This window comes from Rhinolophus sinicus, linkage group LG11 (assembly GCF_036562045.2).
Source record: "Rhinolophus sinicus isolate RSC01 linkage group LG11, ASM3656204v1, whole genome shotgun sequence".
Lineage (NCBI taxonomy): Eukaryota > Metazoa > Chordata > Mammalia > Chiroptera > Rhinolophidae > Rhinolophus > Rhinolophus sinicus.
Genome location: NC_133760.1, coordinates 53,240,226 through 53,257,471, shown reverse-complemented (window position 1 = coordinate 53,257,471; position 17,246 = coordinate 53,240,226). Strand labels below are relative to the sequence as shown.

General features: G+C 47.4%; 1 protein-coding gene across 17 annotated transcripts in view; it reads right to left on the bottom strand.

The window, feature by feature from the left end:
• Nucleotides 1-3,585: 3,585 nt before the first annotated feature.
• KMT2C (lysine methyltransferase 2C) overlaps nt 3,586-17,246 on the bottom strand; it is a 222,470-nt gene continuing 208,809 nt past the window's right edge. For 16 of the 17 annotated variants that reach the window (XM_074315065.1, XM_074315069.1, XM_074315073.1 and 13 more), the window contains 8 exons: nt 14,338-15,457; nt 13,256-13,392; nt 11,953-12,095; nt 11,516-11,684; nt 7,875-7,991; nt 7,399-7,472; nt 7,054-7,162; nt 3,586-5,519 (listed from right to left, as the gene is read on the bottom strand). In XM_074315065.1, coding sequence (XP_074171166.1) covers nt 5,427-5,519; nt 7,054-7,162; nt 7,399-7,472; nt 7,875-7,991; nt 11,516-11,684; nt 11,953-12,095; nt 13,256-13,392; nt 14,338-15,457 — 1,962 coding nt within the window. In that variant the 3' untranslated portion in view covers nt 3,586-5,426. The remainder of the gene's footprint in view (nt 5,520-7,053; nt 7,163-7,398; nt 7,473-7,874; nt 7,992-11,515; nt 11,685-11,952; nt 12,096-13,255; nt 13,393-14,337; nt 15,458-17,246) is intronic. The other variant, XM_074315070.1, reaches the window with a different exon arrangement.

Below are 17,246 nucleotides of genomic sequence, written 5' to 3'. Positions count from 1 at the left end.
CCAGATTACTGCACAGCTGGGGTTTCCTGGAACACGTGACCTTCTAGAGGTGGTTTTTCAGATCCACATTATTTAACTGTTTAAATTTCAAAAATGGGTAGAATCCTTTTAGGGAAAAGATTAAACCCGAGAAATGGGAAGAAAACCAGGGAAGGGTGGAGGCCCACGAAACAAGGGTTAGAGAGTTTCAGACACAGTGGTGAACTCTGTCACCTGTAACGACAAACACCACTGCATTCGGTACCACAGGACCAGACTAAAGGCAGTTCTGCCTGGTGACTGGAGGGGGCGGTACGGCAGTCCGGTGACACCAGGCCAGCGAGGAAGGACAGGACAGGGTGACATGGCACTGGGAAGAGCTGAGCGTGTGTTTGCCCAGCAGCCCAGCTGCTGCTCCTGCTCCTGCTGTCACCACGGCCTCGTCCTGGCATCACTGCTCCCGCTCGGATCAGGGCAGAGCCTGCGCAGCCCGACAGCACACGCGGCGTCGCCTGGTGGCTCAGGGTCACCGTCCACTCCAGCAGAAAGCAGATCCCAGGCTCTGCGCTGACTCAAGTGGTCCCTTTCTCACATCTGATTGTTAGCGATCAAGATGGGGTCAGAGGACAGAGGCTGCACTGACTGACAACAACTTCAAAACCCGGCGCTGACCATAAACACTCCAGCTCCGCAAAACTGACCATTTCCCAAACAGCAACTGGTTTAGAATAGTATTCAAAACAGTTTTGTCAGATGATAGGTCTTCTGAGAATTTCTGTAAAACCACACATTACAAATGCTTCTTCTTTTAGGGTGTTCAGGAAGCATAAGCTAAAAAATCTGTTGCGGAAATCTTGAGGGGAGTTGAGGGGAAAACTATCTGCCTAGTAGAGTACGTAAGGCTGTGCTAGCCTCGTGCCACAACTATGCCAGTTACAGCCAAATTACAGAACCACCACCCTTGAAGACCACCTGAGGGCGAGCTGAACAGAATTCCTATAACTAAGCTCATAAAGAAGCCACATCGAGACTGGTAGGAGGGGCAGAGACATGAAATGGGCAGGTCCCACACCCACAGTGTGGCAATTCAGCATCGGGAGGGATAGCTCAGCTGCAGAGATCCCACCTGGGGAGCGAGGGGTCCCAGCCCCACTCTGGGCTCCCCAACCCAGGGCATCAGTGCCAGGGGGAGGAGTCCCCATAACATCTGGCTAGAAACCAACAGGGATTGTGTCAGAGAAAGACAAGGGGCTGCCAAATACTGAGGCGCTTCTCTTAAAAGGACTGCGCACACTCCCTCACAAACCCACTCGCTCTAAGCTCCAGTGCAGGGGCAGCAGCTTAAAAAGTACCAGGGACATACTGGGAGGACATAAATTGACTAACTTCAGGACAAGGGCTGGAGCAGCAGCAGTCAGAGCGACTTTCTCAAGGGACGAAGTGCTGCCAAGTGCCACTGTTTCCTTGAAGTTTCCTCCCAGCCAGCCAACCTGGTGTACATGGGCACCAAATCTGAGCTGTCCATTAACCTAGCTCATACCATTCACTCCATCCAGGTGATTCCCTGACACCCCACCCCACCCCACTCTCCTGCCTGGATCACATTGCAGACTTTCCCAAACTCTCTGGAAGGGCCACAAGCCCCAAACAGGCAGCATCTGGCCTCAGTTCGCAGCATAGCCGCTCCCAGGTGCCTCTCACACAGGCAGCGACCAGTCAGATCACTGTGGGATTTATTCCTGGAGGGCAAGGTTGAGTGAATATCCGCAAATCAATTAATTTGATACACCACAAAAGCAGAAAAAGCATTTGACAAAATCCAGCATCCATTTATGATAAAAACTCAGCAAAATGGAGATAGAGATAGAAACAACGTACCTCAGCATAATAAAGGCCACACATGACAACTCTACAACTAACATCATACTCAACAGTGAAAAGCCGAAAGCTTTACGATCAGGACATCTTTGTCCTGTTCCACTTTCACCGCTTTTATTCAACATAGTATTGGAAGTCGTAGCCAAAACAGTCGGGCAAGAAAAAGAAATAAAAGCGATTAAAACTGGAAAGGGAGAAGTAAAACTCATTATTTTCATACGACATGACAGTACATATACAGAACCCTAAAGATCCCACAAAAAAACTGTTATTACTAATAAAACTATTAGAACTCATACAATTCAACACCAAAACAAAACCTCATTAAAAAAAGGGCTGAGGACATGCATAGACGTTTCTCCAAAGAGGCCACACAGATGGACAGTAGACATGGAAAGATGCTCGGTGCCAGTAAACATCAGAAATGCAAATAAAAACCTTAATGAGGTATCACCTCACACCTGTCAGAATGACCATCAACAAGAAATCAACAAACAAGGGTTGGCCAGGATGTGGAGAAAAGGGAACCCTTGTTTACTGCCAGTGGGACTGTGGGACTGCAGGTTGGTGCAGCCACTATGGAAAAATATGAAGGTTCCACAAAAAATTAAAAATAGAACATATAACCCAACAATCCCACTAATAGGTATTTATCCAAAGAAATCCAAAACTAATTTAAAAAAAATATATGCATCATTATTTACAATAGCCAGGATATGGAAGCACCTAAGTGTATATCAACTGGAGAAAGATGTGGTACATATACACAATGGAATATTATTCAGCCATAAAAAAGAATGGAATCTTACCATTTGTGACGACATGGATGGACCTAGAGGGAATTATGCTGAGTTAAATAAGTCAGAGAAAGACAAATACCAAATGATCTCGAATCTAAAAAACAAAATAAATGAATACACAAAAACAAACTCATAGATACCGAGAACAAATTGATGATTGCCAGATGGGGTGGGGGTTGGGTGAAAAAGGGAAAGGGATTAAGACGTACAAATTGGTAGTTACCAAACAGTCACAGGGATATAAAGTACAGTATAGGGAATATAGTCAATAATATTATAATAAATGTACATGGTATCAGATGGTTACCAGACTAACTGCGGGGAGTACTTTGTAAGCTGTATGTCTAATCACTATGTTGGACACCTAAAACTAATATAACATTGTACGTCAACTGTAATTGAAAAGTAAATGAACGTTTTTCACATTACATATATAGTTTTTCTAGAAGTAGAAAAAATGAACCATAAAAAAAAGGCTTCAGGTTTCTTCACAACTGCAAAATACCTAACTGAAAAATCATCTTGAGGGATTTTGAACAATTTTAATTCTTAGCAATCTCCTTAAATATGTTAAATACATTCAGTATTATAAAAATAAAGTCTGTACCACATAGAATACATCTAGGAGGGTAATTTAACAATTAAAAGTAGACTTTACACAAGGGAAGAAGGCATCACAAATATTTTTTAATCAGGCCTTAGTTAAAAAGAAACCAAGTTCCCTTCTTTATTCACCTGCAAGGAAGAATCTCTACTTGCAAGGAGTTAGGAACTTCATCTAAACCTGGAGAACAGACAGGACCCCGCTGGCCCCATCAGGACGCCGTAGTTCGGGAAGGCGGCCCCGACGACGTTGGTGATTTCAAGCAACTGTCAGTTTCAGAGCTGCAGTCAGAACACTGGAGGGGCTGACAGAGACTCAGGCGGCTTTTATAGATGTAAAATATTTTATTTGTAAATGGTGATCTTCTAAATCTGTGTCCACAAATTCCAAAACCCATAACACTCTGTATACTTCAAAAAATTCAATTTCTGCCAACATTAGATACTATTATACAGAACAGAAACCAAAACAAAAACCCGGTAGGACAAATACTGGTAGGATGTCAGAATATGGTACAAGAGAAGAAAAATATTCAAGAAACAAATTTCATACAGCTATTTATCAAGAGAAAAATATATACAATTGATTTCTTCTGTAAGATAAAAATACATCATGCCATATACATTACGAGTCCAGAACTGCGCCACTGAACATACCGACAGCTTACGGCCCACTGGAGCTGTGCACACAACACTTCATTTGATACTCAGCCTGTGAAGTGTCAGTACCAGAATTTTAAGGACAGAATAAAAAGCTAACCTGGTTCAAAATGCTGATTAAGTTTCTACAAGCAAACACAAAACAGTGTTTTTTATTAAAGAAATGTAAACAAACAGTTCATACAAACACATTTTAAAATTACATCTTCCAAAACCCTATTGCCGGAGTCCTGCAGCTTGTAAGCATATCAAGTCTCTCCTTTTTTTTTTCCTTTTTCAAATTTTTGTGTTAAATAGAAGGCTAGGGAGTTAGATCTGGGTTCCTGCTACATGATCCTAGTATGTTTACATGATTCTTTGTGGCTTGAAACAGAGTTCTAATCAAAACTACTTCTGCTGAAGAAAATTCAGCCTCCATTTAGGTGTGTTTTTAAGCAGTTATTCACAGTTATCACAAATTGTAAGCACAAAAAAACCTGACTGAAGAAGTAGGGGAGGGCAACAGTATAATATGAAAAAATTAGTTTCAGTTACCGAAACAGCTAGAAAAGTTGTCGCCATGGCATACACTCCGTTCTGTCAGAAGTCAGGTGTGTAAAACAACCAAGGACAAGGACGACCGGACTAGTTCCCAAAACCCGCACTCGGCTGACGTTTGGCTGTTCCAGGATCCCCGCGGGCGGGCGTGTTCACAGCGGTTACGCTGTGACGTCCCTGCGAACGTTTCACAAGCGCCGAGCTGCTGCAGAGCCGGGGAGCATTTGGTCAATAACTATTTTTATACTGTATTTTTTTCCTCAAAATATTTACATATTTGTACAAAGTAACAGAGTTTGTTAGTTCTGCAGGTACCAGCAGCAGCTTGGCTTTCTTCTAACTTTTATTTAAAAATAGCTTCATTCACTTATTCAATAATAAATACAAAAAGGTTCTCTTATTTTACAGAAATCAAAAACTACAATAAACTGACTCATGGAATCAAGTATTTAAATGTATTTTAGTGCAAGTTATTATCCCTTAGCTCTACCCCTAAGGAAGTCATTTCAGTACATTCCTTGTTCAGTGGTGTCTACTTATTTAAAAAACTTTAAATTAGAGGGCCTGCCCCTGTTTCAGATAAGGCCGTGGCCAGCACTTTGGACATGTCCCTTCCGCTGGTGATCTCAGTCTTACATTCATAGGAAGGCCCCAGCCCGGGGCAGGACAGGCTTCGGCTCCTTCTCCTCAGTGAGACGAAAACAACAAAACAAACCCACCCACAAAAAGAAAACAAGAAAAAGGAAACGAAAGTGCTGGACCATCTGGAATCCTGGTTTAACCTCAAGTCGGCCTCCTGGCGCTGCTCCAACTTAACCTAAAGGACTGAGGAAATCAGAACTCCCAGAAGCTACTTCTCAAAGTCACAAAACGAAAACAAAAATCTCTCTCTGTCTGCAAAATCCAAACGGCACGTTGAATCACTTCTTCCGAGGGACAAGCGCCCGCTGAGACAGCAAGGAATGCATTTCAGTTCATCCACTTCCGGCAGTTGACGGCTCCACAGTGACAGGGAATCTTGTGCTGGTCGTCTTCAAAGTCAAACTTATAGTCGTAGCAGAGCTGCCCGCAAAGACACAGCGTGAGCGGGAGGGGAGGGGGGCGGGGAGGGGAGCAGGTGGGGGGCGGGAGGGGGGAGGGGGGCGGGGAGGGGGGCCCTGCCTCCACAGGCCTCACAGAGCTCATGGGTTCAGGGAGACCTGCGTGCTGGGGCTTCCCAAGGACCCAGGTGGGGCCATGGAGCCCCCGGAGAAGTGGCTGGGTCCCGCTGGGATCCCAGAAGGACAGAGGAAATTGGGAGGCAGGAGTTCCCGGCTCCCCGCCCTGACCCGGCAGGTGGACATGCTCGTGTGGCCTCCTCCTGAGGGGCTGACACAGGCATCGCCTTGCCAGCTAACACCTCCTTCCTCCATCTCCTCCCTTACGAGTGTTTAGTCTCTCTAGGGGTTACGGAATTACTAACGCTGCACGCCAACCCTGTTTGCAGGTAGGCGGGAGGCCGCACGGCGCCCCTGGTACCACAGCCTGGGCCCTGGCACTGCCACACAGGCGGGCCCCAGGAGACAGAGTAGGACACCCCTGGAGACTTCCTCTCGACCCTGAAGGAGAGGGCATCACCTCTTAGTAATGACTCGCCACCTGTTAGCTTATTTGCTGAGCTCCTCATGAGGAAATCATTCCCCCTTTTCACATGAAACGCAGCAGAGGCTTGAAGAAGTTAAGCGACCTCCTGAGGAATCGTCAGTGGGGAGGGACAGAGGGCCTCCATGGGTGCGAGGCTAGGACCCCTCAATGCTCACTGGCCCCTGCTGGGCACTCACACACTGTCTCTAATTTACATGTCAAGTTACTTCAAGATGCGCCTTGGGTCAACTCTGGATTTACAAAAAGGAATTCCAAAAGGAAGACCAAAGAAAACAAGCATAAAGCCACAGCTCTGTTCACCAAAGGCTGAGGCTCCAGCCAAGACAACACACTCAGGCCCTCAGCCCTCTAACTCCTGCTCCGCGGGAGCTTCCCAGCAAACTCCGATTCCAGAGCTAGGGCTGCCTCGGTGTGTGCCGCCCACTGTGAAAGACAAAGCTGGGGACGTAAAAGAGGCCTTTGAGACAGTTATAACCCTGACAGGTGAAATGCTGGCCCAAGGTCATCTGTGAGACCAAAAAAACGTCAAGTTGAGCGATTAGCAGTTTGAAAACACTAATAGCCAAACTGTTTGACAACTTGTTGAAATGAAAACGCTGTAAGCTTCTGCTTATCCAAAGTGAACACGGGCGATCTGGAACCACACGGCGTGCCCAGACGTGCTGCCTACAGCCTCATGGTGACCTCGCACACAAGCCAGAATGTTCCCGAAACCTCCACAGGCAACAACCAGCAGTGTGCGTGATGGGGGAGCGGAATTCGGAGGACGAAGAGGGAGGGAGAGGAGGTGGCCCACACTTCCAGTGCTGCCGGAAGGGAGCTCGGCCGCTGAAACATGGCGGGCCAGGGTGGACCGGCCACGGGGAACTTTCTGGCGATAAGGAACTGGAAAGCCGCCAAGCAAGCTCACCACACATGCGGACCACGTACACACAGGCTCCCACACTCTTACCTCTTCTCCTTTCTGGATCCTCCGACTGGAGCTGATGATAATTTTGTGTCCTCTCTCAAAAGTCACCACTTCAGCCACACAGTTAGGGGCACAGGAATGGTTGATGTATCTGCAAGGTACCATTTCAGAAAATGGTTTATTGTAAAACAGCCGAAAGAAGCAGCTTTAAAAACTCAGTTCACAGGGCAAAGTTTTTCCTCATTATTACGTTTCTATTTGCCCATTTAGAGAACAAGAACAGATACACAATTTTAAATAAAACTCCTTCGCAATGTATTTGGCCTGAATGCCTCACTTCTGACCCCCCGACAAGAAGCGCTTCCTGGTCAGACTCCCCTCTCTCACCTCGCGGGCCCTCCCGTGAGCGTTGCATCGATCACGTGGTCATTATCCATTCGGAACATGTACACGCCACGGTTCTGAAAGAAAAGTCACGGTTCTGAAAGAACAGTCCCCATTCGTCCCCATGGTCCCTCCGCTGCAGGAAGACCTGGTCGGAGGTGAACTGAAAGGCAGGCACCCTCATCTCACTCGCTGTGGACACGAGCCCAGCCCAGCTGACATTTACACGGTCTGAGCGGAAATCAGCGAACTGGTAGGTCGCCTGTAACGCCTGTTCAGTCACCTACAGTTTCATATCCATGCAAGTACCAACAATCGAAAAGATAAGACTGATGGGAACAACAGGAGAAAAATGCGAGAATATCCAGCCACGGCTTTCGTTCAAACTTGAACCTAGCACGACAGTCAGCCTGGGCCCCGCCTTTCAGGATGTGTGGACAACGTGACACAAGGACAGAGACGATGGCTGCGGCACTTACCTGAGACTCGTAAAGCTTCTCTTTTCTGTTGGCCACTTCATTTCGAATGATGGTCCCAATATATTCAATGACCATGGTGTGCTTCTCGATGTCTCTAGCAGCATAGAGGCCCAGCCCCTACGAAACACAACCACAGCCACCACAGAGTGTGTGTGTGTGTCCATCTCAAGACACGTCACCTCCTTGGACAATAAACCTGCATTCTCTTTCATGCAAAGGTCACACAAAAGTCACACTGAACACTTCACCTAACTGGACTGTGCTATCATGTGAAACTTGGAGACTAGACAACCTTACCACTTAGAGCTATGCCGTCATTGCCTTGTTTCTGCATCTTAGTTACACGCAATTCTTAGGGCCTGGTTATGAAGTAACGTGCTGATTGGCAGGCCACACTTTCTATCACGCTTTCTTCCTTCCACGTAATAAAAACTAAACAGGCTAACGGTTCTGGTGTTTACCTTGTCCCACCTCTATTTCTAAAGGACTTGACATGACAGTAAACTGAGTAAGAGCAACAGGGCTAAGTGTAAGGGATTATTAAAAATACTATAAACAGTTTCTTATTTGGCTATGAGTTCCTGGGTGCCACGGCAGAAAGGAGAAACAGGAAAAGCTACTTTGCTCTAATTATTGGAAAAGTTGGAAAGAAAGTTTTTGGGAAAGGCAAGTTTTTTCCGTAATATAAAATTCTGAGGCCACTAAAGAAATGTAGCAGAATCAGAACTGGCGAAAACACTTAGAGATTTCTCCCCTCTGGCAGCTCCCGCCAGCTGTGCTAATAACCTAATATATCACATACTATGTGCACAATTCACAGTTTTTAGTATTACACATCTGGAAAAGCATACTGAAAAAAATATGGATAATTTCCATGAACATTTGTCTTTTTCTGTCCCCATCTGAGCTTCTGCATTCTCAGCTAAAACTGACCCGAAAGCAGTGGGGAAGGAAGAACGTGTGCCAACCAGGAACCCCCTGCACCCCGAAACAGTCCTCGCCAGGCTCCACCTGGGAGCACCCGGGGGGGGGGGGGGGGCTAGGTTCGAGATTTCGGTATGCAAAGTAAATTATCTTCTGAAAAAAAGTCTGTGATTTATCTGTTAAATTCCAGACATGACTCAGAGGTGAACAGAACACAAAGAAGGAGTATGTGTGGGGATCACCATTTGGTGAACCAGACAAAACCAGTGGGAACTAAGAGACCCACGTGTACGTGAGGACATGTGCAGTAAGCAGTGTGGAGGTGCTGAAATCCAGGTCAGCTACCGAGGGGTTATTTACAAAATGCTACTTCAACAACTGGTATTCACTGGAAGAAAATAAAATTGTCTTAAACAAAAATTACAATTTCTGGGGAAAAAACAAACACAACAACCTAAGATACTACACGTCTAATCTACCATCTTAACCAACACAGAAACTACAGAAAATTATCTACATTTGACTACATGAAAATTAAAACTTTTATAAGGAAAAAGATACTGTATCTCCTGGTAGGCAGATGATGTTTTGTAGGGAAAATATCTAACAGAGTGAGTGCTTACAAAGTGAAAAATGGACCAAGGATAGGAATATGCGAATCGCAGAAGAGCAGACCCCTATGGTAAACATGAAAAGTCGCTCCCTCATCAGCAGTTTGAAATTTCAAATGAAGTAACAACATCAGTGTACACTTGGCAGGCTGGCAACAAAACAGAATCTAAAAAGGCAGTAAGTCCACAGCTGGGAGAGCAGGAAGAACAGGCCCCTTGTGCAGGAAGAAACAGGCAATCACAACTTTTTCAAAACACGGGCCGTGCCGATGACACACGTGAAAAGCACCTATACATTGACATGGAATCTTACTTTTGGGAAATAACCCACAGGACTGAAGCTATGGCTCCACGGGGATATTTGTACAAGTGCTGAGAGCGACACTCTTTCAGGGAAAATGTCATCGGTAGTGGAATGGTTTAATTGCAGTTCATCATCATCACGGACCATCACAACAATTAAAGAAATGGACAGGGCTGCCTCCGTTGGTCTAGAGGCAGCACTAGTGAGAAAAGGAAGGTGCAGGAAAATAGTCACACGAGTCCACTTTTGCATATGCTGATGTGCCTGTACTGTTAAGACAGGAGCGCGCTGCCACCTGGGAGGCGGGTGGGCGGGAGGAAGGAAAAAGATGACCCAACAACAGAAGCTCAAAAAAAGATGACAGACTAAACACAGGCAGTTAAGAAACCATCAAAATGACAGTAAGGGAGTAAAACCCAACACTGCAGGGTTTTGGTAAAGTGAGCTCTCTGGGAACATTTTAAATGAAAAGTAATCGATTTCGCAGGAGAAAGGCGCCACTGCCCAGGAATGGGGGAGAGGCTCCATTCTTGAGGCAAAAGCAGCAAGAAAGACACTGTATTCCAAGTGTGGAAACAAGACACTAGAGGAAAAGACCAAGAGCAGATCGGGCTCTTAGCAGACAGAGCAGAAACCTCAGAGCGAGAACACGTAAAGCAAAAGAGGACGACTGACGTCAGACGGGATTTCTCTGGGGGGCCCCACCTCAGGGGCTGACTTAGTAGGGCTGGGCCCCCAAACCTGCAGGCCCTAACGAGGCCCAGGGGTGCTGAGGCTGCTTGTCTGGGGTCCACACTGTGAGCAAGACGCTGATCTCGGGTCCAGTATTCGTCCATAAGCGCCAACAGGAAGAGGAGGAGGAATCACAACAGAATGAATGTAACATTTCGCAGAAGGACAGCCTCACGGCTCCAGGCGGAAAGGGTTCAGAAGTGACGAAAGCGATACATAAAAAAGGCCTTCATGTGGGCTCGTTTTGATAAAACATCAAGAACAAAGAGAAGATCACAAAATCGTTCCAAGAGGGAAAAGGTTCCGGGAAGGAACAGAATGACAGAACGGGAATGAGCACGGACACGAGGTGCAGATCAGATTTATGCTTTGAAGGCACCACAATGGCTTCTGGGTGGGAGGAGACAGGCTGCTGGGCACCAGTGAGATGGTGGGTGACGCAGAGGAGGCAGAGCCCGAGAGCGGGTCTGAGAGCTTCTCAGAAGTGGGGGGACAACAGAACTCGGTGACAGCCGGAGCTGGGCGCACTGAGGCCCTGCACAGGGGGAAGTGCTGACGTCAGTAAGGGGAGGCGCCTGGAGGCTGATGAGGCCACACGACTGCAGAGTCTGGCCCAGCGGGAGCCTTCTAATCGCAGGCTGGGCGTCCAGGGGCACGTGCGAAATGCGCTGGGGTCGTCAGGTTGGCAGCTCGGGAAGCATGGACTACACGTGGCTTTGTCTCCAATGTCTCCCATAGTCGAGCACCAGACATACACCACGCTTTCATGAAGAGGCTTCCACAGGTACCCCCCAAATGGGAGCCCCTTCTGAGGGAGACCTCACGGATTCCTCACTTCCCACGGGCCTGAAACAGCTCCCGGGAGCTGCACTCCCACAAGCCCGGCACGTACAGAGCTGTGCTGCCCGCTGCTGCCCACGAGCGTTCACCAGCACACTCGCGTGGGGCCCGCCAGGGAGGCAGGCCCCGGGCACTGTGCTCCTCGGTCCTCACGGCCAAGGTCTCACGTGCTTCCCAGAACCCGATTCTGGTCCCGCAGCCACGCCGCCCCCGCCCCCCGCCGTCCGCACCTGAATCCGAGACCGGGCCAGGTACACATTGGACTTCCACTCCGTCTTCATCTTGCGGTACTGCGACGACTTGGAGTGGACGAACTGCTTGCTGTACGGGGCGTTCAGCTCCCCGGTGACCGTGCTCTGGAACGACTTGGAGGTGCTGGTGCTGTTGAGGGTGTGAGGCCTGCAGACGGCGGGCGGCAACGGGAAGGAAGAAAAGGAAAACTGAAGACACCTCTGAATGGGCGCCGCGGCCCCGCGACTGAGGCTCACCGACGAGAAGAACACACATGGAAAGCCGCTTAGCAGGGCCCCACGGCGGTCCTCTGATGCGGCCGGGCAGACACAGCCAGAGACAGCAGGGTTTGTAAGCAGCAGACAAATCAAGCACAAAAAAGCACTAATGCGCCTAGAAACCCTGGGCTGTACTATGTGAAGTTAAAACAAAATACCTTAACACAAACCTCTTGACATGGGCACTCATCTTGGGTTCAGCGCGGGCACAGCCTGTGGGGTTGACAGCCAGCGGGAGCTCCATGAGAGGGTTGCGGCCGTAGCGGAAGGTGTAGTTCTCACACGCCTCAACCCCAGGCAGCTGAGAAAGAGGCAGACAGACCCCGAGTTCACGCATTGGATCAAGATGACACAGGCAGCCGTCCTCTGGCCCAACTCGAGTTTTAGGGAAATAACTTGCTGACATTTCCAAACGGTCAATAAAAGAATGGTCTTTAACTCACATGAACGTAGCAGCCTGCACTCAGATCGTTCAGCTGTGAACAGCAAACGCTCCCTGAAGAAACAGACTGACCCCCAGAACCTCCACACACCACCCCCCATGCAGGCCTGAGGGCTCAGGGGCTGAGGACGCCAGCTTTCCCCAAACTGGCACTGAACTAATTCACAAATCAGTTCGTTCACCTGAGTGAATGCCAATTTTATAGCTTTGCTTGGAATCTGAAACTTTAGTTAAAAAGCATTTATATGGTTTACTGTCTTGGTCATTTCTCACTTCTTTGAATTTGACTATGATGTGATGAAGTCATCACTACAATGTTCTAGTTTAGGTGGTAACTTAAGGTTTACTTGTAAAACAGTTTATGTGTTAAAGTCTTTTCCAGAATAAATTTCTTGTGAACATATTTCTCTATAGACATAACAGATATCATTTAGGCAGGGCTCTCTACCAAAGGAAGCAACTGGGCATATTACTCAGTGGCTTTTGGGGTGTCCTTTGCATCTCCCAAGAAAACCCATCAATAATTTCTCATTTTTGAAAATAACGCCTCATAATTGTGCAAGTTTCCAAAAGTACTGTTTATAGTCTCACCGGGAAATGTGCTTAGAATCTTAAAAGACTACAGAGAGATGTGAGACAAGTTCTGTAATCCAGCTGCCGTCTGGTGACGGCCCCTAGGGTGAGGGTGAGACAGTGGCCAGGGTGGGGCTCACTAACATCCTGGGGTACAGGAGAGAAAGAACGGGGAGAGGAGAGCCCAGCGCTCAGCACGCCCAGGTACCACAGTGTGGGAGCCCTCACCCCCGAGACCTGAGGTGTGTGGGCCACCTCACGGAGCGAACGCTGGCATTTATGAGCGGACCCGGTGAATCACCGCCGCCTCACGGTCCGTGACACAGGAGGAAATCCCCAGGCAATGTCACTGCGCCAAGTGTCATGGACACCGCCGCCGTGTCACGGCGCTCATGCTAGAGGACTGGGAGCAGGAGAGCAAGTGCACGTCTCGCGCAGGCACTCACTGATTCTGCGATCCGAGCCACCGCAGACACCGTTAAGCCGAACAGGTCTTCTCCTTTCAAATACGCCGGGAAAAGCTGGAGCATTTCAGATTTCTTTCTCACACTTGCCACAGGCTCCAAAATTTTATCCCAAACACCTACATATGGACAAAAAAAAGTTTTCCTGACAACCTTACATTTTACTAGAGAGGAAAGTAGGCGGCAGTATTACCACCAAGAGCCCAAGAGTAACCGCTCACAACGGCTGCCCAGGCCCCAAGTAAAGCCCGCGTCCTGCCCTCACAAGTCTGTTATCACTACCTGCTTACCAGCTGGCAATTGTTCCTACAGACTATGAAATTTGGGGGAAAAGGGTATTACATTAAGGCAATTAAACAGTAAAAGTGGAAAAGAAAGTTTAAAGTAACCGAAATTTATGCAAGCAGTTAATTCATTTCGTACTGGCCATGTAACACATTAGAGTTTCAAATGGCCATTTAGCAGTATCTCCAGCAATGTTTCTCACCCCTCAGATTTAAATGAAACTGTGAAACTGGTATTTGCATTGTGATCATCTTTAGAGCATTTTTATACATTTTTTTAAAAAACTGCTAACCTTAAAAATAGAGTTCCCAGTACTTTCTACTCAATAAAGACGACCATGGCGATCTAGACTTAACCCAAGGTCACAACTAAGTGTCTAACTTGTAGCTCTAAATTTGCTCAATATGTAATTCTCCTGACGTAAGACAACGTACATAATATGCTTTGAAGACAGCCTGCGTTCTCGCTGACACTGGGGGTGCCCAGTGTGAATGACAGGTGACCTTTATCAACACACTGTTCTCCTACTTATGTTATCAATGTTTGGATATATATTCTGACCTAGAGGAAGTCTAGCAAACATTCAGGAAACTGGACGACAAAGAGAGCAAGGTATGATCATACGAAGAAGCTGGGTTTGCATTTGTAAATGAAAACTCCACATCTGTTGTTATAAAACATGAAACAAACGTGAGAAAAACTTGGAAATACTGACATAAACCACTCAGAGCCTAACAGGAGAAAGACTCGCTGTGCGGAGCATACGAGGTGGCCGTTACCTTTGGGCGACACGTCACTGAGGACGAGATCGTCATGGCCCTGCTCCACAATCCTGATGACGAACACGGGGCGCCCATCTTTCTCCTCGATGGAGCACAGGTAACGACAGCGCCTGTTGGCGTACCGCGTGCTCCAGTACAGCCGGCTGGCCTCGTAGCCCACGGGGAAGAGCGCTTTGGGGGAGTGGAAGGCCTGCATCTGCTGGGGCAGCAGCTGGCCGATCGTGTGGAAGATGAGGCTGCCCACCCGGAAGGTGTGGTCCCGCTCCCCTCGCTGCACGATGCTGGCGATCTGCCGGACCTCGTCCCGCTGCACGTACACCCTCCTGAAGACCGCGAAGTAACTCAGCTCCTGCTCGTGGAGTCCCTTGGGTTTGTGCATGGGACAAAGCATCGTTTTGTCCTTAAAAAACATGCATTGTGCTTTAATGGCGCAGGTAAAGTGATAAATGTTGGTGCACCGAAACCTGTGACACCCACTGGTGGCGCCCATTTTGTGGCAGAAGACACATTTCATTTGCAGGCCCCGCCTCAGCGCTAGTTCCACATTGATCAAGGCCCCAGCCTGGGTCTCATAGACCTCTGTGGACCACAGAGCACAGTTCAAGTGGACCCACAGGTCGAGGTCGAGGTTGAGCAGCCTCGCCGGTCCATCTGTCAAGCCATCACCTTCCTCGTGACAGAAACAACACTTCCGGTAATCTTTGGGCACAGGATCAGGTTTAAGGGAAGTGCCCAGTTTCTTCAGAAATTCATCGATTTCGTCCTCGCAAGGCGGCTTGAATGTTCCCTTGGGGATCACAATATGGACGCTCCACTTCTTCCATTTCATTCCTCTCCACTTCTTACTTATCGGCCTGCAGTCTTCAAACGCACCATGGACAGTTCTCAGCCGAGGCTTTAGCTTAACTGTGACCTTCAGCTCATCGGGCTTGGCCTCGACTTTGGCTGCTTCAAAGGCAGGAGGGAACGTAATAGGAGGCGACGCTGGGGGGGAGGCTTTCTCCTGGAGCTGTGGGAGGCAGTGCACGTCCAACGTGGAGGTGTTGTTGCTGTACTGGTGAAATGCCTTGGAAGGCGTGTCTTTCACAGGTGACTGTGGCAGCGAAGGAATGGATTCCTGGGCAATAAAAAGAAACGTGAAAAAGAGCAGTATTCCTGAGCTCTAAAGCAATTCTTGTTAAACGCAGCGGCGGAGCACTAGGGTCTAACGGGTGTGGGATGAGTCTGTAAGTGAGCGGTGAGGATTCCCGCCCAGAAGCTGATGGCAAACGCCCAAGGTGTTACGTGGGGGTGGGAGGAGCAGAGAGCGCGGATACAGCCACACAGCTATGGGTGGTTCTTCCCCAGCCTGCCCTACAAGGCCCTAGCTCCACAAAAGCTGTTCTTACACCTGCTGGACACGCCTCTTTCTAACCGCAATAAAGCCACAAAAATGAACTGGCTCGTAAGAACTGGCAAGTAAGAACTTCAAAATATCTTCCATGAGCTTATCCTCTCTCTGAAATTCCCGTCTGTTAATCTTAGGCTTAATCAATTGGCATAAATGGGGAAGCTGTTCCTTGTCAACAAACAAAATCAACTTTCCTCTGAGGCCGCCCAGTGCTAAGTCAGCTGCTGAAAGAATCGAGCAGAGAGAGAGGCTCCAGTAGCTTCTCTTTCGGGAAGAGCATCATATACCAATGAACCCCCAACGCACAGGTTCCCCTCTTCTCACGCACCCCCATCCACCTCACAAGAATCCAGAAGCAGACAGGAATCACACACCAACTTAAGAAACAGTCTGGGGAAAAGCCATTCCTTCTCTCATATATGCTGACAAATTCTAAGTTAAAGTCAAACTTATTTATAAGGCATATAGCTTGGATTTCATTAAACTGGGGCCTATGCCTGTTAGAAACACAAGAGCCTCCAGGACATTCTTCCAAGAAAGACACACAAGAGCAATAATCTGGAGGGAGGGATGCCAGGCAGAGTAACTGCTTGAGGAAAAAACTTCCTTCAATGCAAAGGATTAAAAATATATCATCTGCCATACACGGGGCCAACAGACACACGAAAAGGTGCTCACTGTCACTAACCATCAGGGAAATGCACATGGAAACCACAGTGAGCCATCACCTCACACCTGTCAGAACGGCTGTCATTGGTAAATCCACAGATGACTGGATAAAGAAGTGGTACATGTATACAAGGCAATATTACTCAGCCATTCAAAAAAGGAATGAAATCTTGCCATTTGCAACATGGATGGACCGAGAGGGTATTATGCTAAGTGAAATAAGAGGGAGAAAGACAGACACCATATGATCTCACTTATATGTGGAATCTAAAAAACAAAATCACAAAACAGGAACAACCTTACATATATAGAGAACAAACTGATGGTCACCAGATGGGAAGGGGGGATTGGGGAAATGGGCAAAAAAAGTAAACAGGATTTAAGAAATACAAATTGTCAGTTATAAAAATAGTCCCGGGATGTGAAGTATAGGACAGGGAATATAGTCAATAATATTGTAACAACCATGTATACTGCCAGGTGGGACCAGACTCATTGGGGGGTCACTTTGTAAGTTATATAAATGTCTAATCACTACGCTGTACACCGGACAGTAATATAACATTGTATGTCAAACTGTAGTTGAAAAATAAATTTTATAAAATAACGAAACAAATAAAACCAGACAGTTTTCTAGAAAAACAAACATCTGCATCAATACACACCTGGACACACTTAAATTACACAAAACCAAGTAAAGCGGATAATTTCCATCATGGCATGAACAAAATAACTTCTCCCCAGAATACATGAATAGACTTAAGTTGGGTTTGTGAACAGGTTTCCCCATTGGGATAACATCAATAAAAGCAATATTTTATAGTTGTCATTAATATATTTGCAACTA